Source organism: Macaca mulatta, chromosome 13, assembly GCF_049350105.2.
Source record: "Macaca mulatta isolate MMU2019108-1 chromosome 13, T2T-MMU8v2.0, whole genome shotgun sequence".
Taxonomy (NCBI): Eukaryota; Metazoa; Chordata; class Mammalia; order Primates; family Cercopithecidae; genus Macaca; species Macaca mulatta.
Genome location: NC_133418.1, coordinates 77,772,595 through 77,797,710, shown reverse-complemented (window position 1 = coordinate 77,797,710; position 25,116 = coordinate 77,772,595). Strand labels below are relative to the sequence as shown.

The 25,116-nt window shown below is 52.6% G+C and overlaps 1 protein-coding gene and 1 long non-coding RNA gene across 7 annotated transcripts in view; one reads left to right on the top strand and one right to left on the bottom strand.

Annotated features, from left to right (window-relative positions):
- Nucleotides 1–25,116, top strand: part of TTC7A (tetratricopeptide repeat domain 7A) — a 153,846-nt gene that overhangs the window by 120,174 nt on the left and 8,556 nt on the right. For all 6 annotated transcript variants that reach the window (XM_077959626.1, XM_077959629.1, XM_077959628.1 and 3 more), the window contains 4 exons: nt 5,967–6,083; nt 9,527–9,624; nt 11,329–11,463; nt 20,290–20,492. In XM_077959626.1, the coding sequence (XP_077815752.1) occupies nt 5,967–6,083; nt 9,527–9,624; nt 11,329–11,463; nt 20,290–20,492 (553 nt within the window). The remainder of the gene's footprint in view (nt 1–5,966; nt 6,084–9,526; nt 9,625–11,328; nt 11,464–20,289; nt 20,493–25,116) is intronic.
- LOC106992936 (uncharacterized) lies at nt 2,480–5,287 on the bottom strand. Its single transcript, XR_013402791.1, has 5 exons — nt 5,177–5,287; nt 3,969–4,049; nt 3,495–3,573; nt 3,293–3,341; nt 2,480–2,887 (listed from the first exon to the last, which is right to left on the bottom strand). It is a non-coding gene; the product is annotated as an uncharacterized LOC106992936 (long non-coding RNA).

Genomic DNA, 25,116 nt, shown 5'->3' with positions numbered 1-25,116 from the left:
GACCAGGGCCTGTGTGCCGCATGGCTTGGATGGGCCTGCAGAGAGTACCGGCAATGGGTCACATCTCAGGACCCAGCCATCCTTCCCTAGCCCCAGCAGTGTGACCAAGCACTTGGAGTGTTTACACTGACCCACGCTCCTTCCCCTTTTCCAGAGAGAACACTCACTTTCACATCATCCTTCAATGCCGATGGCATGGCAAGGGCGTTTGGCCTTAAAAGACCTCAGTGTTTACTTCACATGGGCTTCTATAGCTTAAACAGGAAAATGCTTGCAAGAGGGGTCACAGCGAGGATGCTTTGTCCAGAGCCCAGTTCCTGTAGCTTTATGTATCTCCTTTCATCCTCTTCCTGTCATAAGCCTGTCTTAGGTCCTAGGAGTGAAGGGCCTAGTTGAACAGGCCAAGAAGCTCGGGGCTTTCTGGGAGCCTTCAGAGGCACCTGGCCTGGAAACTTGCTTCTTGGGATCTGGCCAGCCTGCAGCTTCAAAGCAGGAGTCCCTTCCCTGTGTGCTGGAGAGCTGAATGCAGCTGCTACTGAGAGGTCATCACAGTTCAGCCTGGTGGGAGTTCGTGGGACAGGTGACTTTACTCCTATTGTACAGGTGTGGGACCTGTGACATGCCCAGCTGGGTGACCACAGAGCTGGGACTTTGGCTTGAGTTTCTGATTCCTGGGCCAGTGTGTATTCACTTTGAGTAACGGCACAGTGTGGGGCTTGAGGACAGTACTGTGACCGTTGCTCTTCTGGAATGGCTCTTATTGCAGGGCATAAATGTTGAAAGCTGCTGGATTTCAGTATTCAGGCATTTCGATCAGAGACTCTCCTCAGTGATACTCTTTGGCCTTGCCCAGTGACTGTCTCCTGGGATGGAGGCCCTCCACCCCCACCCCAGTCAGGAGGAGCCAGAAGCTTCCACATCTGGAGCCCACTGTTCCTCCCCAGGTCCTGCTTTCACAGGGAGGAAAACTTTGCTTCTGGACAGTTTGGAATGGAATTGGCCAGAGCTCTGCTTGTCAGCTGTGGGAGTCCGGCCCACACTGCAGCTATGGGGAAGCAAGTAACAGGCTCCAGGACTAGGCAGATACTGTGTGCTCAGCACTGCGCCAGGCACTGGGGAAGGGCAGCGGGGCCCTGCCTGCAGGCACTTGCAGAGCAGTTGGGGACGCACGATGAGGCACAGGACAAGATAAACGGCGGTTTCACCATCTATAGGCCAGGCTGGCTGCACACTGATTCTAGAATGTCTGACATTAAAAATGCTTGAAATGCCAGGTGCAGTGGCTCACACCTGTAATCCCAGCACTTTGGGAGGCCAAGGCAGGTGGATCACCTGAGGTCGGGAGTTCAAGAATAGCCTGACCAACATGCAGAAACCCCGTCTCTACTAAAATACAAAAAATTAGCCGGGCCTGGTGGCACATGCCTGTAATCTCAGCTGCTCAAAAAAAGCTTGATATGAGTTTATTATTAAACTCTTAAGCCTAGGTGGCAAAAAAAAAGATTATATACATAGTAGGGGAATGGAAAATTGTTTCCCTCCACCCTTCTAGGGAGGAGGGCTTTGACTGGGCTATGAATTAAATTGACATGACAGATTAATGGGAGAAAAAATGTATTTAATTATATACATATGCACGGAAGTCCCACTGAATATGAGATTCGAAGAAAGACCAGATGATTGAAGCTTAATAGCATCTGGAGCTACAGAAAGGAAAAGGGGGTTGGGGTTCCTACGGGTGGTAGAGACAAGTTATAGGAGGGTGACAGAGAGGAGATGATGAATAAAGGTTCTCTTGTTATGCAGATAAAAATCTCTCAGGTGATAGAAGTTGTCAGGAGCAGCCCTCTTCTTTATAGATACTTTTACTAATGTGGATTTCCCTGAGAGATGGAAGTTTCTAGGCCAGGCAGTGTGGCTCATGCCTGTAATCCCAGTGCTTTGGGAGGTTGAGACAGGAGAAACATTTGAGCCCAGGAGTTTGAGACCAGCCTAGGCAACATAGTGAGACCCTGTCTCACAAAAAATTAAAAAATTAGCTGGGTGTGGTGGCCCATGCCTGTTAGTCCTAACTACTCAGGAGGCCGAGGCAGGAAGATTGCTTGAGCCCAGGAGATCGAGGCTGCAATGAGCTATGATCACGTCACTGCACTCTGCCTGGGCAGCAGAGCCAGACCCTGTCTCTTTAAAAAAAAAAAAAAAGGAAATTTGTTTTATAAAAGGGCAGCTTTTCAGAGCTACTTCTGTGTCTGCAGTATCTTGGAATAACTAACTCAAAATATGCCAAAGTATATTTTGGGGTGGCATATTCTGGTGTCAAAGAGTCATATTTTAGGGTAGTGTGTCCTGAGCCCCAAGTGTATATATATGTATAATGTAATTAAGTGCTAGTGGAACACAGTGCCAGACATTCAGAGAAGGACAGCGTGATTACAGAGGGACGTCTTGGAGGAGGGCTGGAGCCGTGGGATTGAAATCGTTTTTTCGGTCTCAGAATCCTTTATTTAAGTGGTGTTTTAGGCTCAGTTGGTTTATAAGACAGATAAGCAAGGGGAAGGGGAGCCCAGGCTTGCCTACTCTATCCCCAGCCCCAACTGCCAGCAGCCTCCCCTCAGCTTCGCGCAGGAGTCACAGCGTTCTGATGAGGCTGTGGCCACAGCTTCGATTCCTCCTGGCTGTGAGGGCCCCAGAATGTCACCCACCAGCCCTGACGGCATGCCAGGGCTCCGCCAGGCTTCTTGCTTCCTGAAGACATGGGCTAGGCATTGATAGGTGGGTGAGTGGGCAGCAGCTACCTGTTGCAGTGGACAGGATGGAGAGGGGCCTGTGCTCCTTAGAAGAGCAGCTGAGTCGCTTCTTCTGAGGGGGTGGAGTTGTTTGCTGATCCCTGTTGGGAGTGGGAGAAAGTTCTGCAGTGAACTAGAGGCAAGCCAGCAGAGGCGCAGATAACCACATCCTGACATCAGGATGGGGGTGTGCACAGCCCCCATGGGGACACAGAAAGCCAGAGGGTGACATCTGGTTAGGAGCTGGCTGGGTATCAGAGGGGGAAGGGTGATCTCAGCAGAGGCTACAGCACAAGCACAGCACAAGTCCGGGAGCCTATTCCGAGGCTCAGGGAGCTGCTAACACCCATGTGATCAGTGTACCAGCACCCAAGGTCATGGAGAGGATTGCAGGAAGGGAGGGCAGAGCCAGAGCAGGAAGGCTGTGAAGGCCACACAGAGGCACAGAAGGCGAGGACCACGGGGCAGGGCTCTTTGTGGAGGAAAATCCCTCTGGCAGCGCTTACCTGCCAGCCCGAGGAAATCTCAGGAACAAATCTGGATCCTCCCAGGATCCTGGAGTGAAAGATCAGACCAGAGTGACTGGTGGAGCACTTGCCCCAGCCCAGAAAGGATGCGGTTGGGTTGAGAAAATCCGCTCTGGGCCACTCATGCTAATGGAATGTCAGCAGCTGCGAAGGTACAGCCTGCCTTTTTGGTAGAACTTACTGTGATGCCAGCTCAGTTTTCAGCCACTTCTTTGCCAGGCACATGGTGTGGTCGGGTCTGCCCTAGACCCATTCCGGCCCTCAAAGATGAAGAAAGTGAGAAGGGAGCTCTGGCAGAGAGAAGCGTGCTGAAGAGGCAATGCCTGCAGAGGGCCCAGGGAATGCAGCAGGGCTGGCCTGCCCAGGGAGCTGTCCCCAGGAATCAGCCCAGCCCAGGGGACTTGGCTGTCTGAGGGAGGGGCTTTCCCACCTCACTGACACCTACTGCTCCAACCAGCTGCCCCACCTTCCACACCCCAGCCTCTTCTGTCTCCCCAGCTCCCAGCCAAATCCCACTCCACCCTGCTTTTCACCAAACACCAGCTCCAGTAAGATCCCTTTCCTGTTTCTTCCCCTGCACTGAGTCTGATCCAAAACTACAGCCCTTGATTCTCTGGTCAATGTGTCATTTATAGTGCTCTAATTGTTGTCTCACAGGCAGCCATTGTGTTTTCTTCTTCATATTCCTGAAAGCAGAGGCCCCTGGTACTTGTGGAGTGTTGGATCCTTTACAAACCTGGGGAAGGAGAGTACAGTGGCAGGACCAGTTGTCCCCAGCAGTTGCCCACTGGGGTCATTCCTACTCAGGGCTGTGTCCTGTGCTGACTGTGCACTCGGGTCTGTGCAGTCCATGCTAGGTTGATCCCAGTTTCTGCCCTTGGGACCTGATAGGCAAGCCAGGTGGTCCTTAGTTATGTTCCAAGACGGGTGCAGGGCATCCTAAGAATTGAGAGAGATGGGATTTAAAGCCAGGCTTGGGATGGATGAAAATGAAGAGAAGAGGTGGTATCTGAGGGGCAACCTGTGTGCAGGGTCAGGAAAGGCATTTGGGGGATGCAGTGAGGAAGAAAAATTCTTGTCTAGAAATCCCCTCTTCTGAAGATCCTGGGGCAAATTCCACCCTCTTCATTCTCTACCAAGTTGCAATCTAAGAGACAAAGTGTGGAAAGACAGGCAGAGAATAAGGACATCAGAGGGCTTTATGAAGCTGGGAGCCCAGGTCTCAGGGCAGAGGCCCAACTGAGAGAGATCAGAGGAGCAGCTGCCAGGGCCAGGCCTGGCCTCGCCAGGTGGCGCCTGCAGCCTTCGTAGTCTGGGTGGGGACCCTCCGATGGAGCAGGCCTGTGTGCTACCCTCGGGCGGGCTGGTAGAACCACCGGGCAGTGTTCAAGTGCAGGGCCTGACAGTCCCGTGGTCTTGCTCCTCAGTGGTGTTGAGAAGAAAGGGCCTCACTACTCAACCACTGGTGAGAAGCGGGAGGTGCTACTGTCTGGCCCTCAGTGGTTCAAACTCTCCGCAGGCTGCCCAGGCAGCTGGTGTGTGTTGGTACTGCTGGCAGTACCAAGGTGAAAATATGGCTGGACTTCCAATTTTTGCTATATAACCACTGCCTGGACCCCTCCAGAACCCCCAGACCTCCCCAGCATCTGAAGGGCCAACACCAGTCACAGCAGGGCCTCCAGGGCTCCACCCCAGCTCTTGATGAACAAGTGTCGTGACTGGCCTGTGAGAAGCATTCTGGCTGTGCCTGCTGTGTCCAGGGCAGAGGGAGGGAGCCAGCCACCCCTCCTGGGGTCCTGCCTCCAGGTGGGACCAGCTCTTCTTCTCAGCCATTCTAAGGGCCACTCCCCACACTGGTCTTACCTCAGAGGACTTCAGGTTTTCAGGTCGAAAGAAATTCTGAAGTTGCTTGCTTTCATTGCACAGTAACTGTCCCTAAATGGTGATTGAAAAGGATTTCACGTCACTTTAATCCTATCGATTATGTAAGGGGAGCTGGCTATTTTGGGAAATCCAAGAAAGAATCCTTTGATAAAGCATAACACCGCCTTCTTTGTGTATCTCCAGGGTCAGGAAGCAAACTTTGCAGTTCCACTTAGGAGGTGTTGCTTGGGCACCTATACTATTGTGGCTGGCAAGGTGGGAAGCGGAGCTCTGTCCTTAGGGGACCTCCTTGCCAGTTCCTTGCTCTACCTTCACTCATGGATTCTAAGTCACTGTCTGGACGGGTCTCTTATCCAAGGTCCCAGGCTGGGCCCTGTGGGGAATGTGAGTGTAAGCCTGGTCCCACGTTCAGTAGGCACAGGGCGTTGCTTAGTGGAGGATGTGGGTAGGAAGAGCAAACCGAGCAAGACCTCACAGGGCAGTGCTTCAGAGATGGGCAGGATGGCACGTGGTCAGGGGACACGGGGCATCAGCAGTGTGGGCACTGACAATGCTTCATGGGGTGCTTCATGCTTTGGCAGCCAAGATGGGAAAAAGGCACAGAGAGAAAACAAGTGGTCCAGGGGCCTGGCAGAGGCTGCCGCCCTCATAGCACTCTGCCTTCTGTGAGCTGGGGAGGTGGGCATGTGGGGCCGTCCTGGTGGGGCAGGATCCTCAGGTGAAAGTGGGCCCTCGCTGGGGTGTGCTGATGGCCGCTCCCTCCCCACAGCCTGATGTTCACCAAGGTGAAGCTGGAGCAGGCGCTGAAAGGCCCAGAGGAAGCCCTCGTGACCTGCAGACAAATGCTGCGGCTGTGGCAGACCCTGTACAGCTTCTCCCAGCTGGGGTGAGTGGCCGTCGTCGTCTCTTGGGTTGCCAGAGGGTGGTTGCCAGGGCATCAATCCACAGCTGGGTGGCCGCCATGCCTGCCAAGATGGGGAGGAGAGGGAGGCTGTTGAATGAAAGCATGGAACTTCTTGCCCACGGAGCTTTTCACATCCGTAGTCCAATTTGAACCTCCTGACAGTCCTCTATGAAGTACATAGAGACCCTGGGTAGGACATTGAGGTTGAGGAGTGGTAAGAAGGAAGAGAAATCATTCTTGAGCGCTGGAGCTGGGTGCTGGGCTTGTTCCTTTATCTTATACCTCAGCTGCTTACAGCTTATGCATTATCAGATTTTATTCCCAGCCCAGTGAGGAAACTCAGACACAGAGACTTTATATATAGCTTACCAGAATCACTCGCCTGGTAAGTGGTAGTGCTGGGACTTGAACCTGGGTCTCCTGAGTTCCAGCCCATGGAGGCTGTCACTTCTTTCCTCATTCCATTTGGAGGCTAGAAGAGGAGGAGGAGGTGGAGTCCTGAAGGGCCACCCCTTCTTCCCTAATCACCCACGCTCTTCATACCTCCTGTCTCCTGCCGGAGACCCTGGCCTGGGATCTGGATCTTTCATGGGCCAGAGCAGGGCAGTCATGTCCAGGCTGAATCTGCAGAAAGTCTTTGCTCAAACCCAATGGGACTCCTAGGCTTAGCCTATGTGGCCCAAAGGGAAAGAGGGCCTCCTGTAGGTCAGGGGCCCTGCCTCTTCCTGATCCTCTTGTCCTTCTTTGAGATAGCTGGCTGTGTCATCTCCCCGAGGCCTCAGGGGACACCCGCCTGGTGTGTATTTGTGTTTTCACAGAGACTCTGGGAGCCCAGAAGGCTTCCAGACTCCCCAGAGGAACGTCTGTAACAGTGAAATTTATAGAGGAGGGTAATCTGATGGAGTAAAACACCTTGGGCAGAGTCAGCCCTCACTTTGCAGGCCTGGGAGACCAGGGCAGAGCAGGACCAGTGGGTGGAAGCTGCCAGAAGGACACTCTGGGGTTGAAGGACTTTTCAGAATGGGAATGTGAAGCCACCTGGCAACTGGATGCATGAGGCCGAGGGCCACACTCTGGGTGAGGGGACCTGCATTCCGATGACCTTTTTCTCCTGCTCACTGGCTGTGGCCACACAAGCAGGTGCACAACCCAGCTCCCCTCCTGCAAGGGGGTTGCCCTGGAGCTGGCTGCTCTGTTCCTGCATCCTTATCTGGATGGCTGCTTGTCTCTTCCTCCAAGTGGTCAGTCGTGGTGGGACCCCTCTGAGCTGCAGCCTTGTCTCCCAGCATTGAAGACCTGGCCTGTGCCTCCATTGGAGCAGCAGAACTGCAGGCTTTTCACAACAGGAAGCCCCTAAGTACCTCTCCTTGGCTGCCCCAAACTAGATTTTACAAGCCCTGGTTTCTGATCTCTGGCCCCAAGTTCAGAAAAGAATCCTCCCTATCTCCTGGGAAAGCCAGGAGGATATTGGATCCAGGCTTCTGGTCCAGATAACCCTGCCCTACACTGGGGGTAAAATCTAGTTTGGGGTAGCCAAGGTTTAAGACCACAGCTTGCAGGTCTGGCCTAGCAGACCTTCACTATCAGCCATACCTTCCGCTGCTCTGCCTGGGCCAGCCCCACACTGCTGGTCTCATGTTCTAATTGCCCCTCAGGCCCTGTCCAGATACTCCTCCTTCATGGAGCCATCAACCACCCAGCCTCTAAAATGCTTCATTCAACCCTCTCAAGTGGGTTTTTGCTGATTGTTCAACTTGAACTGTCCCTTCTCCCCATCTGGGCTGTAAGGTTCCTCAAGGTAGGGACCATGCTGTATGTTGGCCTAGAACCAAGGGTAGTCCTGGAGATGGACTCTTTCTGGAGCCCTGGGAAAGGCCCCTTCACGGAATGGGAGAAAGAGTAGGATGGGAAGCTGCACCCAGCCCTGCTTCACGCCAGCCCTGCACCAGATCTGCCCACATTGTCTCATTTACTCCCCATGACCACCTTGTGTGATGGACATTCTCACAATCATTTTCAAGATGAGAAACCTAAGACTTAGAAAGGTCAAGTAGCATTGCCAAGGGTCACAAAGCTGAGAAGGGTGGCCCATGATTCCAACCTAGTGTTTCTGGCTTTTTTGTTTTGTATTGTTTTTGTTTTTCTGAGACAGGGTCTTGCCCTGTTGTCCAGGCTGGAGTGCAGTGGCGTGATCACAGCTCACTGCAGCCTCTATCACCTGGGCTTAAGCAATCCTCCTGCCTCAGCCTCCCAAATAGCTGGAACTACAGGCACTCACCACCATGTCTGGTTAATTTAAACATTTTTTGTAGAGATGGGGTCACACTGTGTTTTTCAAGCTGTTGTTGAACTGTTGCCCTCAGGTGATCCTCCTGCCTCAGCCTCCCAAAGTACTGGGATTACGGGCATGAGCCACCATGCCTGGCCTGTCTCTGGCTTTTTTGCACCACACTTTGTGCCTCCTGGGAATGGGAAGGGGTGGGAGAGGAAGGGAACCAGCCCAGAGCCATTGTGGTTTTATACATGGTTTCCTCTCATGCCCACTAAAATTCCCAGGCCCAAGTTGAAGCCAATGTGAGCCTGAGTTAGGATGGCAAGGACACCCCTGGTATTCTTTGTGGGATCATCATCTTGGTGCTTCTCTGAAGGAAAGAAACCTTCTTGCCCTGCCTCCTCCTCTCCTGTGCCTTCTGCTTCTCTTCTCTAAGTTTCCCCAGTTGACAGGGTCAAAGGTTGTGGGCTTCTTCGGCAGTGGGAATGTGTTGGCTGGGACTGCTTGTGCCCCAGGATGGCCACGACAGGCTTAAGCTGGAGGCTATTTCCTGGTTCCCCCCAGCCCCCACTCTGTGAAAAGAGGAACCCCTCCCCCCGCCAGCAGTATAGCAGCAGGGATCTGGGAAATTGGGGACAGGGGTTGGGGGACAAGATGGGATCTCCATGACTGTTTAATCTGCCACCCCAGGGGCCTCTGCTGGCTCCTCTGGGGACACCCTGGCAGCCCAAGGAATGGAAGCCTGAGGCAGGGGGTGGCATCTGGGCCCTTTTGCCACAGGGGTTTGGGGGTTGCAGCACTTCTGGTGCCCTGTCAGGACCAGGCTTTCCTTGGCAGTCAGTCCACAGTCCCCACTCTCTGCCTGGCACTCTGCTGGATGTTGCTCCCCCTGGCCTGGGGAGCTTCTGACCTTACCCACTTCAGAGAAGACAGTAGGGAGGGTGGGAGAGTTTCCAGGCCTCAGCCTGTGTGGCATGCTACCTATGTTGATCCCTTCTGCCTCTCTGGTGATATTGGTGACTTCAGCTCTGTCTTTGGGACTGAACCCACAGCCCCAGAGCCTGCCTAGAGTGAGGCTGTCCCATTCTCCCTGTCAGTCCCCATGACGCTAGCCCTCTACCTTACCGGACCCTGGCCCTCTTTTGCCTTCTAGAGGCCTGGAAAAGGATGGTAGCCTCGGTGAGGGCCTCACCATGAAGAAGCAGAGTGGCATGCACCTGACTTTGCCTGATGCCCATGATGCAGACTCTGGTAAGAATGAACTCCTTGGGCAGCTGTGTGCATGGACCCACAGCTCACACTCCCAGCTTGAGAGCGCCAACATGGAGAGGGGCACCTCCTGGCCGGGCCAAGCCCACCACTGGCTCCTTGCCAGCTGCTGCCCAGGTGCTAAGGAACTACCCTTGGGCAACTTCTAGGGCTGATCTTGGCTCTGGGTAGGGGCTGGCTGCTGGTCCCACAGCAGGCGGTGGGCAGGGGAGGAACCCTGCCTCCTGCATGGGGGTGAAGAAAGAGGAGCCTGGCTGGAAAGGTGGCTGTGGAGCACAGAAACCATTTCCCCTTAGGCTCAAGCCAGAGGCCACAGTCCACCTAATATCCTCGGCAGATCAAGTCAAATATAAAGGAATGAACTGAGCTCTTTACAATTCTAAGCTGAAAGCAGACTCTTTGCTGGAAAAACTCATCCTGAAAGCCATGGCTTGTGAAATTCAAATGAGTTCAGGAACTGCAGACTTACATTTTTCAACTGAGGACCTGCTTAAAGCAGAACGCCTTCATCAAAAACACAAGAATGAGTCATGGGAAGGAAAGTGTGAGTGGAGTTGTATCTAGTGGAATTGCTCGTTTTTTTTTCACTTCTGTGGCCTTGAGCCAAGTTGCACCTTTGTTGTCAGGTGACAGAGTTGATTTCAGAAGCCAAACCTAGCACCCGACTTTAGAGGCACATCTCAGGGGTGTATGGCTGTATGCAGAGCTTCTGTCTCCCAGGAGGGAATGGTTAAGGTAGGGGGGAATGGTAGCTCCCTGGCAATTAAAGAGGGAAGAATCATGAACAAAGTTATTAGGACTCCACGTACACTTGTCTCATGAACTGAAGTCATCCGTGGTTTGCCCTGAGGTCTCCTGAGTTTATTGGAGCCTTTATTGCCTCTGTGACAGAGAGAGAGAAAGTGCTCACATTTCACCTGCATGGGAATTATAAATGTCAACAGCTTATGTAGCCTGAACCGGAGCCCATGTCACCCAGAACTGCCACTGGGAGAGGTTTTCCAGAGGGCAGTATTCTGACTTGAGCTGCGATCCAAGGGTCCTTCTCAGCACAGCCTTGAATGGGGACCTTTCTACAAACAAATGAGAATATGCACTTGTGAAAACAGAGTGAAAATAGCCAACGGAAGAAAAGAAAAATCACTCCTAATTTCACCACTTAGACCTTAATAAATGACCTTTCAGACTTTTTTCCATGCCCATATTTCTTTTTTATAAAAATGTGGTCCTGTTCTTTTGTAACTTGCTTGTTTTCACCTAACTATATAGTACAAACATCTTTCTACATTGATATCTGTATTTGTACTTTGTTATTTTAATGACCGCAGAGTCTGGGATGATTATACCCCCACTTATTTTTAATCAGTCCCTATTGTTGGACACTGAGGTCATTTCTGTTGTGTTCACGTAAAGAGCATCTTTGTTGACATTATTGTTTTCCTAGGAATAGATTCCTAGTGAGATCTCTGCCTTATTGTCCTCCAAAGAGCTACCCTCCCCAGCTGTGGGTGAGAGGACATAGTGGACCCTCCCTAGTAGGTCTGTGAGCTGCTTTCTGGCTGCCCAGCCACACCACCCTGTTTCGGGGTACCCTGTCTCCCCATGGTGCTGGGCAATGACTGCTCCTGGAGCCTGCAACATGTGGACCTCTGACCACTGCTCAGCTCGTGCTCTCTTGCTCTGCAGGCTCCCGGCGGGCTTCATCCATCGCAGCCTCCCGGCTGGAGGAGGCCATGTCAGAGCTGACTATGCCCTCTTCGGTCCTGAAGCAGGGCCCCATGCAGCTATGGACCACGCTGGAACAGATCTGGCTGCAGGCTGGTGAGTGCCCTAGTCCCAGTGACACACGCAGCCTGTCTGCAGGCTACCCATGCTCTCGGAACCCTGTCCTGGAGAAGGGAGTGTGGGGAGGTGGGGACTCCTTGCTAGGCCCACACAGGTTACGGAGTCCTCGCCTCTGGCAGTGCGTCTCCTTCTCTGCCCAGTGGAGATGGTGTCTACCTCCCTGCCTGGGAGAGCTTCCCTGGCAGCAAACCCAAACATGAGAGGATCGGAGGTCCTGAGAGGCCACATAGATGGACAGTTGTCTTGGTCTCAAAAACGGGCTTCAAACCCTAGAGAGCTCAGAGAGGGGAGGTGTGGAGGCCCCAAGAAAGAGAGGGCTGGGGTTAGAATTCATTGAAGGTGGAGGAAAGACTGGTAACTTTGAGGTTGCCATTCAGGTGACAGTCCCTGTTGGTAACTAAGTGGTACCATTGCCACCAGGAGTCAGTCTGAAGGCCAGCCAGTGTTGAGGAGGCAGGCTGCAGGAAGCCTGGCTCCAGAGTCCCACAGACCTGGGTTCTGAAGGCGGCCCACAATTGGCTAGCCCTGATCTGAAACGAGCCAGTGTGTGACACAGTCAGGGTGGCCATTACAAGTGCTCAGCAAAAGGTGTTTGGCTTGTGTCTTGTCCATGGCAGTCATGATGGAGGAAGAGGCAGCATGGCCCCATGGACAGCGAGTGTCCTAACACCAGCTGATGAATGCCCGGGAGGGACTCGCTGCCAAGAGTTTTGAAAATTTACCCTGACAGTGGTGTGAGAGGTGGATCAGAGTGGAAAGAGAGAGAACCAAGGCCAAAGATGACAAGTACCTGAATGAAATAAAATGGCAGCAGAAGAGAGAGGAGGAGGATAGGCTAAATGGACCCCTAAAGTACCCCAGGCCAACACACCCCCTTGGCCTAGAGCTGCCCAATCGAAGTTCTGGGCCCAGGAGCACCTCTTGCATTTTCTCTGATTACCCTCCTCTCTGCTCCTTCCCCATCATGGGGGTGCGCTGTTGTCCCTAGGGGGAGTTGGAGAAGAAACCGAAATGATGATCTGTTACTGGGACATGGGGATTTGGGAAGTCAGAGTCAGAATGTGCTTGTTAGCTGAGAATCTAAGGTTTCCCACTGCATGTTCCTCACATATGGACACATTAGTATGCAGTACACCCCCACTCTCCCCACTGTAGGTTCTGAATCTGCAAAAAACACTGGACAGGATTCACAGGACGGCTAGACATGGGAGCAGTTTAACAATGCAGAAACTGCCCAGTTAGCAGCTCAGGGTGCCCTCGGAGGCTGCACTTGCTCCACAGTCAGCTTGTTGGGTCTTAAGTAGGAAGAGGGATGTTGAAAAATCCAGAGGAATAGTAAACAAGGCTTTGCCTTAAGCAAAGATTCCCATCTTCTTCTAAGACTTCTAATGACTTCTAAGACTTCTATGACATCTTCTAAGACTTCTAAGACTAAAATAATGACTTCCAACTTCCAAGGGGCTGCATGGAGCCCCAGCCCCCCCAGATTCGCACCCATGCTGGGGGCTTCACCAGCTTTAAGGAATGCAGCATAACACAGTGATCGGATTCTGCAGTTGTGGGTTTCCTGTGCCGGAGCTCCCAGGCCTTTTGTTTGAATTACTTGCCTTGGTTTTTGTTTTTGTTTTTTTTTTTGCTGGGGGCGGTTGGTGTTTTTTTGTTTGGTTGGTTGGTTGGCTGGCTGGCTGGTTGGTTGGTTGGTTGGTTGGTTGGCTGGTTGGTTTTTTGAGTCAGAGTCTCACTCTGTGGCCCAGGCTGGAGTGCAGTGGTGCAATCTCAGCTCACTGCAACCTCCACCTCCCAGGTTCAAGTGATTCTCCCACCTCAGCCTCCTGAGTGCTGGGACTACAGGTGTGCGCCACCGTGCCTGGCTAATTTTTTGTGTATTTTTAGTAGAGATGGGGTTTCACCATGTTGGCCACGCTGGTTTGGAACTCCTCACCTCATGTGATCCACCCACCTTGGCCTCCCAAAGTGCTGGGATTACAGGCATGAGCCACCGCGCCTGGCCTGATTTGTCTTGTTTGTTTACTACCATCATCACAAGCTTGCTTGCAGTTTTCAGACTGTGTATTGCTGTATACTAGGGATACTAGCATGTTCTGGTAACTCCAAGTAAGGTTAAAGGCCCTCCTGAAGCCCGTAACTAGACTTGGGAATGTCAGTAGAAACACACGCTCTTCAATCATTCGCATATGAGCCTTTCTTCTCTGGTCGTTATCTTAGGTATTCACTCCACAGGAGAGAACTCCGAGAACAGCATCTGAATGCTTTGAAAGTGGCGCCGCGTCAGGGTCAGGCAGTGTAGTATTAGGAGACCAGTGTGGGTGCATGTAAGAACAGATCCAAAATAGCAGTGTCTTGCACAAGGTGGATGCTTATTTCTTTCTCATGTAACAGTTTAGAGATGACAGCCTTGACTGGGACAGTGACTTTTCTGTCCCTAGGGTATCACTGTCGTCCGTGTGGTCCAGGATGGCTCTCTGCCACATTCACATTCCAAGGCAAACGATTAACAAGGAAGAAAGGCACCCCCTTCCCTATAAGGACATGTCCTGGAATTGGCACACATCACCTCCCCTCATGATCCATTGGCCAGAACTTAGTTATTTGACTGCCTCTAACTGCAGAGGGCTCTGGCAGATGTCATTATTCCGGGTGTCCCATTAAAAGTCAGGGCATCAGGCTGGGCACAGTGGCTCATGCCTGTAATCCAAGCACTTTGGGAGGCCGAGGCAGGCAGATGGCTTGAGCCCAGAAGTTCAAGACCAACCCAGGCAACATGGTAAAACCCCATCTCTACTGAAAATACAAAAAAAATTATCTGGGCATGGTGGTGCATGCCTGTAGTTCCAGCTACTCTGGAGGCTGAGATGGGAGGATCACTTGAGCCTGGGAAGTTGAGGCTGCAGTGAACTGAGACTGTGCCACTGCATGCCAGCCTGGGCAATGGGAGTGAGACCCTGTCTCAAAAAAAAAGCCGGGGGGGGATCTATCCTGCTAGAAGAAGGGGAGAGTAGACTGGTGACTGGTGCATAGCCGCCACAGCCAAGAAATGAATATGAGAAGGTGTCCTGGCTCTTTCATTCTGAGCATGAGAGAATTCCAGGGTAATTTGCACCCCCTGAGCCCTCTCCCCTCCCCTGGCTGCCATCATCACTAGCAGGCATCTACCAAGCACCTGTTGAATGGAGGGCTGCCAGGACCAGATCACCAGGGCAATGATCTCCCTAAACCGCCTCCCCAACCTGACCCAGGCTAAGAATATGATCAGCATCCCCACCCCCTCCCACCCTGCCTAATGACTCCACCAGCTGCAGCAAATTTGCAGGAAGGGAAAAAGATGTCTTGATCATTTTGGAAGGAGCTAATCCCCCTGGTTTGGTTCAAGATAAATTGCATCCCAATCTGTTTGGCAGTAAGTTCCATCATGAATTCACTCTTTAGTTGAATTCAAAGGGACTGTCGTAGCCTTCCTCTCTCATCTCTTGCCCTCCTCCCCTCCCTTCTTCAAGCCTCCTTCCAGTTCCAGTCCAGTATGAGAAGCTGATGAATGGTACCCACTTGAGAGACGGGCTGCAGGGCAGTGCCTCTTGGGCAGCGGGTCTTTGTGAAAGTGAGAGAGGCACAGAGTCCCATAGACGCTCCAAGATCTGAGTGTTGAGAGAGGTGCTTTCCCTAAAAGCAAGAACCACCCCTTCATCCCCCATGACCCCCCATGATCTCAGGTCATGGCTCTGGGAGCTCACAGTGCACCAGAGTGGGAGACGCATGTAGGGAGAGTTCCCCTGTCCTGGAGGTCCAGGGGCTCATGGGCAGCTCTGGGCTTTCTCTAGGTTTAGGGGAAGCTGGCCTGAGTCTCAGCTCCCCGATGCCAGACTCCTGTGGTCTGGTGCTGGTGTCCTGGCCTGCAGTTGGAGGCCACCCCAGGTGTCTCCTGGGCAGAGTTGGGGTCTGGGGTGGGGTGGCCAGTGCTGTGGCTGAAGCAGGTGTTTATGATGAAGCCATAGTCCAGGGAGAAGCTGGCGCTCGTCCTTGGTCCTGCATGCTCCTCTACTCTTTGTCATCCTTCCTGCCCCCTCCTGTCTTTATTCAGTGCCTTCTTCCCACGTCCTCCTCTTCCCTAGCTCCAGCTTTTTCTTCACTCCTCCCAGCTTCCCGAGTCAGCGAGGCCACTCAGAACAGGCCCATGCAGCCCCTGACTGCCTTGTGCCCTCTGGGTCCCAGGGATGGAGGATCTCAGACCAACCTGAGAACTCCCTGCAGACCTTTGGATTCTCTGTGTTGGCCTGGGCGTTCTCCATTCTAGCCCCCTTGGTCTTCACTCTCCTTCCTCCCTTGCCCTCTCCCCACCTTCCTTTTCCTGGGCATTCATGTGCTCTGAGCGACTGATGCTTATTTCCTTTGGGTCACCAAAATGGCCCCCACTGAGGATCAAGGCTAGCCACGGTGAATTTCTTTGGGGGGCCTAATCTATTTTTCTACTGCCCTGTGGCTCACCTCTCTGAAGTCAGGGGGAGGGTCTCTGTAGGAAGCACACTCACCTGGGGAGGCCCTAAGAGGCCTTAGGGGTGGGCCCAGGCTCTCTGTACCCTGCTCATCAGCACAGGGCCAGCCTGCGGGCAAGGCCCTCCCTGCAAAGAGGGTATGGAAATAGCCCATGGAAAGTGGGCCCATCCCCCTGCCTGGGGTGGGAGAGCCTCGGCTTTGCTAGGAAGACTGGAATCAGCTCTGGGTGCAGGGTTAGACCAGGATGCCTCAAAAAAAAAAAATAATAATAATAAAAGGGCCTCTTGCAAAGCTCCAGGGAACAGATGTTTTCCATTTGTAGCCTGCCGAGAGAAAGCACAGAGGGGAGAGGGGTGGAGAGAGATGTAGGGAAGAGGAAGAAAACCGGAGACAGACAAGCAAGAGAAGAGGTCAGGGGGTAGGCAGGAGGATGATGAGAGCAGAGAGAAAATCAGAAAGGGGAAGAGAGAGTGAAGGAACGGAGGGGCCCCTTGACGCTAAGGGTGCAGCAAGGTCCTGTGTGCTGGGCTGATGACCTCGACAATGAAAATTCAAGGAAAATGTGGTGCCCTGGCCAGAGGATGCTGGAATGGGTGTGGGCACCACTGGGACCTGGCAGCCAGGGCCGGGCTGGGAAGGATCAGGGCCGTGGGTGGATGCGGTGCCCCAGGGCTCCTGCAGCCGTCTGACCATGGCTGGCAAAGCGTCGAGCAGGAGCCGAAGGCATCTGCTCAGGGATACTGAGACTAGCAAGGGGTGGTGCACTGTCACCCCAGACCTGTGGGCCTATCTGCAGGTCAGAGGCCTACCCTGGAGGCTGGCCTGCTGGGCACTGTCTGCCAGGCCTCCAGAAGCCCACGGGAGGCTTCCCTGGGCTCTGGTCTGTGTCTTCTGGTTTCCTGTCTAACTGGGGATGGAGCCTGTCAGTGGAACAGCCCTACAGTTCTTCAGGACGTGTTCTCTGGTGTGTGGCCAGCCCAGCAAGGCCCAGGCCTCTAGAATACCCAGGGCCCCGAGGCAAGACGGATTGGGATTGGGTGGGGTGCCCTTTAATTAAAATCTCTTGATGTGAATGCACTATGAGGGGTCCCCAAGGGAGGGAACAGGGGCAGCCTCTGGAGACAGGGCAGCAAGTTGTAAACAGCTTAATGAGCTGTGCCAGGGCCAAGTGGTCCAGGGGAGTGGGGAGCTTGACCCCTGGGCCCTCAGCTAAACTGAGCTTCTGGCGATGGAGGAAGCAGCCACCCTGCAGAAGTGACACCCACACACTTCCTTCTGCTTCTCCTCTCTCGTGACCCTGGGGGATTCTGCCACAGTGGAGCCCAGCCCACCTTCCTTGTCCTCTTAGTCCAAAGGCCTCTGCAGCCTTCAGGCTCCAGCTCCGATGCCACCTCCCTCAGGAAGACTTCCCTGACCACACCAGCAGCACCGACCTGGCACCTCTTGAGTACCCATAACACTCAGATGTGGCACTTGTCATTCCACTGCCCTGGTCTCTCAAGTGGTTTAGTGGTTCAGCTGCTCCCACCCCCGCCCCCACTCTTTCTCCTCCTCATGGGGAGACGAGGCACGTAGTCAGTATTCAATAGTTGTATGTTAAGCACTCCGTTCAGACGCCCCAGCAGCAGCTCAACAGCAAAGCAGAGAGGGAGAGCTGAGGCTGAGATAACCAAATCTCTGACCCCTCCCCCCACCAGCCATCTGCCCCTGGGTTCAAAGCCCCCATTTCCTGTGCTCTCTGCCTTGGGAATCTCTATTTCAGGCTGTCCCCAGGGGCTAGGGCCCGCATTTCTCTCCCATATCCGGAAAGCCTGGCTTCTCTGTGTTTAATTCTCTGATCCTCCCAAGTTATCACCTCCACTAGAGAAAAAGAGTCTTCTCACTCAGAAAGCGTTGTATTTTAGGATATGGCAGGCTACTCGGGTTGCACAATGAACCTTAGGCAGTGCTCGTGCTATGTACCCCAGTGCCTGTGTTGCAGTCAAGGCATTAGTTAGGCCTCTCCTGCTGCCTATTGGGACAGGAAGAGAGAATGTCTGGGCCTGGTTTCTCCACCTCTTTCTGGGAGATTCCCTTGGGCATATCTGTTCTCTCTCCACCCCAGACATAATCTGAACTAGGGTAACCTCAGCTGTCAGCTTTTGCTAGGCAGAGTTCTTGGCAAAACCACAAGTCAGACTCTGCTGGCCCTTCTGCGTTCCCCGTCTGTATCTTGATCCTTCTGTGCCTTCAGCATAGGCTAGGCCCCAGGAGTGGGCTGCCAAGCCTGGGGGCTGCTTTGGACAAAGGCTGAGTGCCCAGTGAGGCTGAAGAGCCGCGTCTCCTAAAGTGCCTTAGTGTGGGGTGTGCCCGTGGGTCTGAAATGTGTGTGTGTGTGGGCTGGCCTGGATTGGAGAAAGTGCCCCATTCCCTACTCCTCTGGTTCCAGGACAGATTCTCTCCTGCCTGCTGGCCCAAAGGGGTGTGTGTCTGCTTTGGAGGGAGGCCACGGAACTGCTGGGGAGTCCAGCCCTGGCTTTGCCCTTTCTCAGTGAGGGAATGGGGCGGGGTCCTCACTTCCTAAGCCTGCTTTTTTTTTTTTTTTTTTTTTTTTTTTGAGATGGAGTCTGGCTTTGTCACCCAGGCTGGAGCACAGTGGCACTATCTCAGTTCACCACAACCTCCACCTCCCAGATTCAATCAACTCTCTGCCTCAGCCTCCCGAGTACTGGGATCACAGGCACCCGCCACCATGCCCAGCTAATTTTTTTTGTATTTTTAGTAGATACAAGGTTTCACCATCCTGGCCAGGCTGGTCTTGAACTCCTGACCTCGTGATCTACCCACCTTGGCCTCCCAAAGTGGTGGGACTACAGGCGTGAGCCATGGCGCCCGGCCACCTGCATTTTTTAAGTGAGGATTATGCCTCCTTCCAAGACTTGCTGTCAGGATTAATGAGAAAATGTTTCCCAAACCCAGGCTTGGCCCATCAGCTCTCCATCAGCGCAGGGGAGGTTTCTGTAGCTGTTACCAACAATGCTTGGTTTGTGCCCTCGTTTGCCCCTGAGCCTCTTCTCCCTCATCCTCCCACCCTATCTTTGGCAGGGTCATTTGGTTCTCCCTGGCTCTGAGCACATACCCACCTTCAGTCAGCCCCTGCCTGGGAGACCAAGGGACCCAAAGAGAGCTCCCTGGTCTGCTTCCATCCCCTTTTCCCTGGACATGCAATGAACAAAGGAAGTGAAGGGACACTGAAAAAGAGGCTGCAGTCACCTGAGCAAGCTTTTAGCTCAGGGGACGCCATGTCCCCTCGCCAGGTTCTGAAGTCAAACAGCCCAATGCAAACCCTGGCTTCACCACTTACTCCCACTGTGGCCTTAGTCCAATGCCTTGACCCCTCTGTGCCCAGTTTTTGCCCCTCTAAAGTGGGGTAATAAAAGTACTTGTGCAGGGTGCAGTTTCTTATGCCTATTATCTCAGCACTTTGAGAGGCTGAAATGGGAGGATCTCTTGAGCCCAGGAGTTCAAGACCAGCCTGGGCAACATGGCAAAAGCCCATCTCTACCAAAAATACAAAAATTATCTGGGCATGTTGGCACATGTCTGTAGTCCCAGCTACTCAGGAGACTGAGGTGGGAGGATTGCTTGAGCCCAAGAGGTCAAGGCTGCAGTGAGGCCGAGCATAGTGGCTCACGCTTGTAATCCTAGCACTTTGGGAGGCTAAGGTGGGCAGATCACTTGAGGCCAGGAGTTCGAGACCAGCCTGAGCCTCTCTACCAAAAATACAAAAATTAGCCAGGCATGGTGGTGCATGCCTGTAATCCCAGCTACTCGGGAGGCTAAGACAGGAAAATCACTTGAACCCAGGGGGGCAGAGGTTACAGTGAGCTGAGATTGTGCCACTGCACTGCAGCCTGGACAACAGAGGGAGACTCTGTCTCTAAATAAATAAATTAATTTTTTTTTAGAAAAGGCTGCAGTGAGCCTTGGTCACATCAGTGCACTCCAGCCTGGTTGACAAAGGAGACCCTGTCTCAAAAAAAAAAAAGCTTGTTCTACAGGATTTTTGTGAGCATTAACTGGGACGATCTTGGTGCCATTGACTGGCACTTAGCAAGGTGCCTGACACAGAGGAAGCTCTCAGAAACTGTTGTTCCCACTACATCCCATAGTCAGTGTTCCCCATGCTGTGACTCGGTGGGATAGTGTTCGTCACCTAAGACCGGTTCCCCAGCTCTGAGGATGCAGGGAGGGGGTCAGGATGCCTCTGACTCCCCACAACTCACACCTCCCACTGCCCTTCTGGTTTTGCAGCTGAGCTGTTCATGGAGCAGAAGCACCTCAAGGAAGCAGGTTTCTGCATCCAGGAGGCAGCAGGCCTCTTCCCCACTTCTCACTCAGTACTATATATGCGGGGCCGGCTGGCCGAGGTGAAGGGCAGCCTGGAGGAGGCCAAGCAGCTGTACAAGGAGGCGCTCACAGTGAACCCAGATGGCGTGCGCATCATGCACAGCCTGGTGAGTCAGACCCCGCCCCCCTCCATCCACACTCCCGCCACCTCCTCCCACAGCCTCAGGGCCCTTATCCCCCTTTGTCCCTCCTTGTCCCCATACTCCACTGCCTGCCTGTGCCTTGCTACTGCTGTTCCCTGGTGTCTGGAGGAGGGGACTTCCCTCCTGCTGTGTTGGAAGAGACAGTTCTTGGGATACTGGTAGCCTTCTCTGGTAGACACAGGCCATTTCCCTTCAATCAGGGTCTGTGTTGATGACATAATCTAGAAGGTTTGGTTGATACTCGTTGTGACTTCCTTTTGCTGTAAGTTTCTACAAAGGGATCTAGCCCCAAAAGGCTGTCATTGTTACTCACCAGACCCTTGCCCTGAAGGCTAATCCAGAATCTAGGGGCGGTTACCAAAATGCTTTTCTTTCTGGGAGTCCCCAGACCCTCCCTGCCTTCTCCATTTCCAAGGAGTTCCACATATCTTTGGTGGGATTCAGGGGGTGTTCTGGGGTGGGTTGTCATGTCAGACCTGACTCAAGCACACATTGAGAATGGTCCCTGGGGTGCTAAGAGGATCCAGTAGTCCCTGGTCCTCGTTCATAGGCTCAGGACTTGGGTGTCCAGGGCACAGTGGCCTCCCTGTGGGAAGCAAAGAGGCTGGGGAGCAGGATGCTGATACTCTTGTCCTCTACCTGGTGATCATGGGTAAGTCAGCCACCTTCTCTGACCCTTAGTTTTAATCATCTGTTTGGTGGGTATCCTCTGGTCCAGGCAACATTTATTGAGCACCAGCTCTGACAGGTGATATTCCAGACCCTATAGATTATCATTTTTTCCCTGCTTTCCTTTGCTGCTTCCAGAGAACAGGTGTCCAGATAAATGTAGTGATCTGGAAGCTTGCAAGCCTGCATCTGTACAAGTGATTTTTGAAGGATAATCTAGGAGCCCACAGTTAGCAACAATCTTTCCCTCTTAGGGTCTGGGTTCCACCTTAGATATCTCCATGTGAGAGCGCGCTGAGGGGAACAGCCATTAGGGTATCCCTGACGTCGGGCACAGAGAGAGCCCAGAGGCATCAGGAGCATGGCTCCAGATGGCTGAAGGGTTGGCATTGCCAAAAGGGGGCTGATTTGTCTGTGAGTAGAAGCTACAGGCAGGGAGTTAGATTTCAGCCATGTCAGGGAAAACATTATAACTCTTAGCATAGTCTAGGCACATACTCAGTAATCATCTGGTGAGAGTGTTGCCAAGAGAATGCAGCATCACATGGGGAGGAGCCAGACCAGGCCATCTTCATAAGGTCCTTTCCAACCTGACAGTCCTTGAAAAGGAAATAGAACAGGAATTCCCAGCTCAGCTATTATTTCCGCTGCCTGATTTCTGTAGATTTCTAACTTAGGTCTGTGTGAATGTTCAGCCTCGGATGAAGAAAGCTCGTGCAGTCACCATACACCCTTGTCCATGTTCCCTCCCACATGGCTGCATTGCCTTCCAGTCAACTCAACAAATGTTTGCCTTCTGCAAGAGGCTTCCTCCTTCCTCCCTCAATTTAGACATCAGCTTCTCTGATAAATGCCTCGCCAGAGGTCACATCCAGAAACTTGATTAGGGCAGTGGGAGGGAGGGTGTGGGCTATATCATTAGGCCTGCAGCCAGGCAGAGATGTCTGCCTTCCACTGTGTTCACGGATATGAGCCTGCAGGCTCAGCCCTGAAAACCCAACAAAATCCAATAACAAGTACAATTTTGAAGTAACAGTGTACCATTTTTCATTTATGCTTATTATTGTTTGTAGCTATTTTCCTGAAATTGAAGCAGTTTCCAAGGGTAGGTTTCCATGGTAACTGAATAGCCATCCAGAGTGGCTCCCTGCAGATGTTTCTGAAGTGGTCCCTTTTTCCTTCCTGGGGTGCCTTGCTGATTTGATGAAATTGGAGCAAGTTGGAGCCAGGCCTGCCCTCTTTTAAAGTTACAAGCAACCAGAGGGGCATTCGGCTTCTGCGTGGGCAGCCCATCCCATCTACAGGCTCTGTTCCTGCCAGCATCCCACACATACGCATAAAGAATAGCAAATGTTCAGCCTGGGGAAGATTTGCTAAGCACTCATTTTCTAAAGACATTTGAATGCTTTAGTGAGTCGATCTTAAGTGTTCCCAGATCTAAGTGTCTTCCCTGTGCTGGCCTGAGACTCAGGACATCTGGGGTCTAATCCTGGCTCTGGCCCTGATCCACTTGGGGGACTTAGGAAAAGACACGCTTAACTTGCATGCTCCTGGTGTCCCCTTTTGTAGATAACGATCCTCGTTGTTCCTGGGCCATAGTGTTGTTCTAATCATAATGAGGTGATGCATGTGAAAGTGTAAACGTCTGCAGTGCAATCCCAGAGACAGCAAAGCATAGCGCGGAAGATCCCACTCCCCTTCAGTCCCTCACCAGTGTCAGATATTGCTAAGCAATCACAGCACCTTTTTCCCACCGAGCAAAGATGTGATCTTGGAATCTTTTTCAATGTGATACAACATGATAGGAACGACTAGCTGTCATTCTAAGTCAGTTTCACATTTTTGTAAGGGATTCATTGTAAAAATAGTAGAGGAAAGAGACACATCAGTCATCTGAGCCTTTGTGAACTCTGGAGGTTGGTACAGCCTTGGAGAATTACCAAGAGAGGAATGTGGAAGGGAGGTGGTATCCCTGCTGTGGAGTCAGGCCAGGCTTCCAGGGAGGACGCTCTGGCCTTACCATGCCACTGTGACTTTATGAGGACGTTGGCCTCTGATCAGTACAAGGAGGAGAGCCTCCCCTCCCCTAAGGGCACAGCCACCCACAGGCCTGGGCTAGAGGAGCTTAGGGCCCCCAGCGAGCCCTCTGAGGTCATGGTGGGTCCTGCTCCCTGAGGTCTGGAAAGTGGTCGGTGAAGATATTCTTACTGTGCTGTGTGGGTGCTGGGTTTGGCCCTCTAGTCCTTAGAATGGGGTTGGCAAGTGCCAAGAGGCTAAAGAAAGCCCAGTGGGAGTTGAAGACTTTGCTCTTAGGGGCCAGGGGCCCCATGTCTCTAAGAATATAGGCTTTGGCCAAGAGTGGATTCTCTACTCTCCCTGTCCCCCTGTCCCTGCCCTAGATGCAATAAGAGATGTTTCTGTGGTTCTAGCCCTGCTCTGGGTTCAGCTCAGGGTTTTCTACCCAGACCAGGCAGGAAGGAGATGCCACCTTGGCAGTTCTCTGCTGGGCAAGAGAACCAGCACAGTTTGTCCCGAGTTTGTCCATCAGGCTCTGGTCCTGCTGGCTGCTGTCTGCACCGGGCTCAAGGATGGCCAGGGGCCTCCGGGAAACTGGCAAGTATAGAAAGAAAAAGAAGTGTGCTCTCTGCAGTGGAAATCAAATCACAGGAGCAGGTCCTGACAGTCTGCCAGCGTGGTCCCAGACTTCTCTCCAGGTAGCTGGAAATCCCACTCGGCTGGGGTATTCAGAACCGAATTCACTGGCAGAAAATTCTAGCCAAGAAGGGGAAGGCTGAACTTTGCCTGCCTGCCTGAAACGTGAGAAGGCAGGCAGAGGCCTCCCAGGATGCATAGGAGTCGCCGGTTGATACTGCTCTTCAGAGAGAGCTTCAAGGCTTGGCCAGGAAGGGACCCCCAGCAGCCTGCACTTCTCTTGGAGCTTATCTCTGCCCTGCCACCTCCCCGGATCCCCTCTGCACCAGGCACTTCCAAGGGCAGAATAGGTACCTGAGGAAACCAGGGAGCTCCAACAGTGACTGGTAGACTGGTTGGGTCATTAAGAGCCCTCCCAGGAGGGGGTTCCTTTGAGGTCACCTGACTTTCGTGATGGGAGGGTCATTGGTTGGTCATGAAGCTGAGATTAGAGCACCTCATAGAATGAGTGGCTTGACTTGGTTTCCCAGTGTAGGGAAGGAAAAAACCATTTTCTCTCTACCTTTCTGAGTTCTTAGCTCGGACCCTGGTAACAGAAGACAGATTAACAAGGAAAAACAAACAGAACTTTATTAACATGTATAAAATGTTCTCATGGGAGATCCTCAGGAAAAATGAGAAAAGCTTAAAGAGGTAGCTTAGAGGTCTGGCACGGTGGCTCACACCTGTAATCCCAGCACTTTGGGAGGCTGATCACAAGGTCAGGAGATCTAGACCATCCTGTGAAACCCTATCTCTACTAAAAATACAAACAATTAGCCAGGTGAGGTAGCGGGCACCTGTAGTCCCAGCTACTTAGGAGGCTAAGGCAGGAGAATGACGTGAACCCGGGAGGCAGAGCTTGCAGTGAGCCGAGATCACGCCACTGCACTCCAGCCTGGGCGACAGAGCGAGAGTCTGTCTCAAAAACAAACAAACAAACAAACAAACAAAAGAGGTAGCTTAGAACTCTGGCTTACATAGCATTTTCAACCAAGAGCATACAATTTAAAAGAAGCAAGAGACAAAGAAAAAGGACTTGGAGTCTCTGGGGATGGAAAATTGTGGGAAGACAAATCAATGGGAAACTAATGGTAGTTAAAGGCTAGTTAGCAGAGCTTGTTATGTAGATTCCTTTGTGCAGTCTCCAGGCTGATAAGGTTTTAACACTGTCTTCTGTGATCAGCCTTTGTCCTTCCTGGTTGAGGGGAGGAGGGACACGCTTATA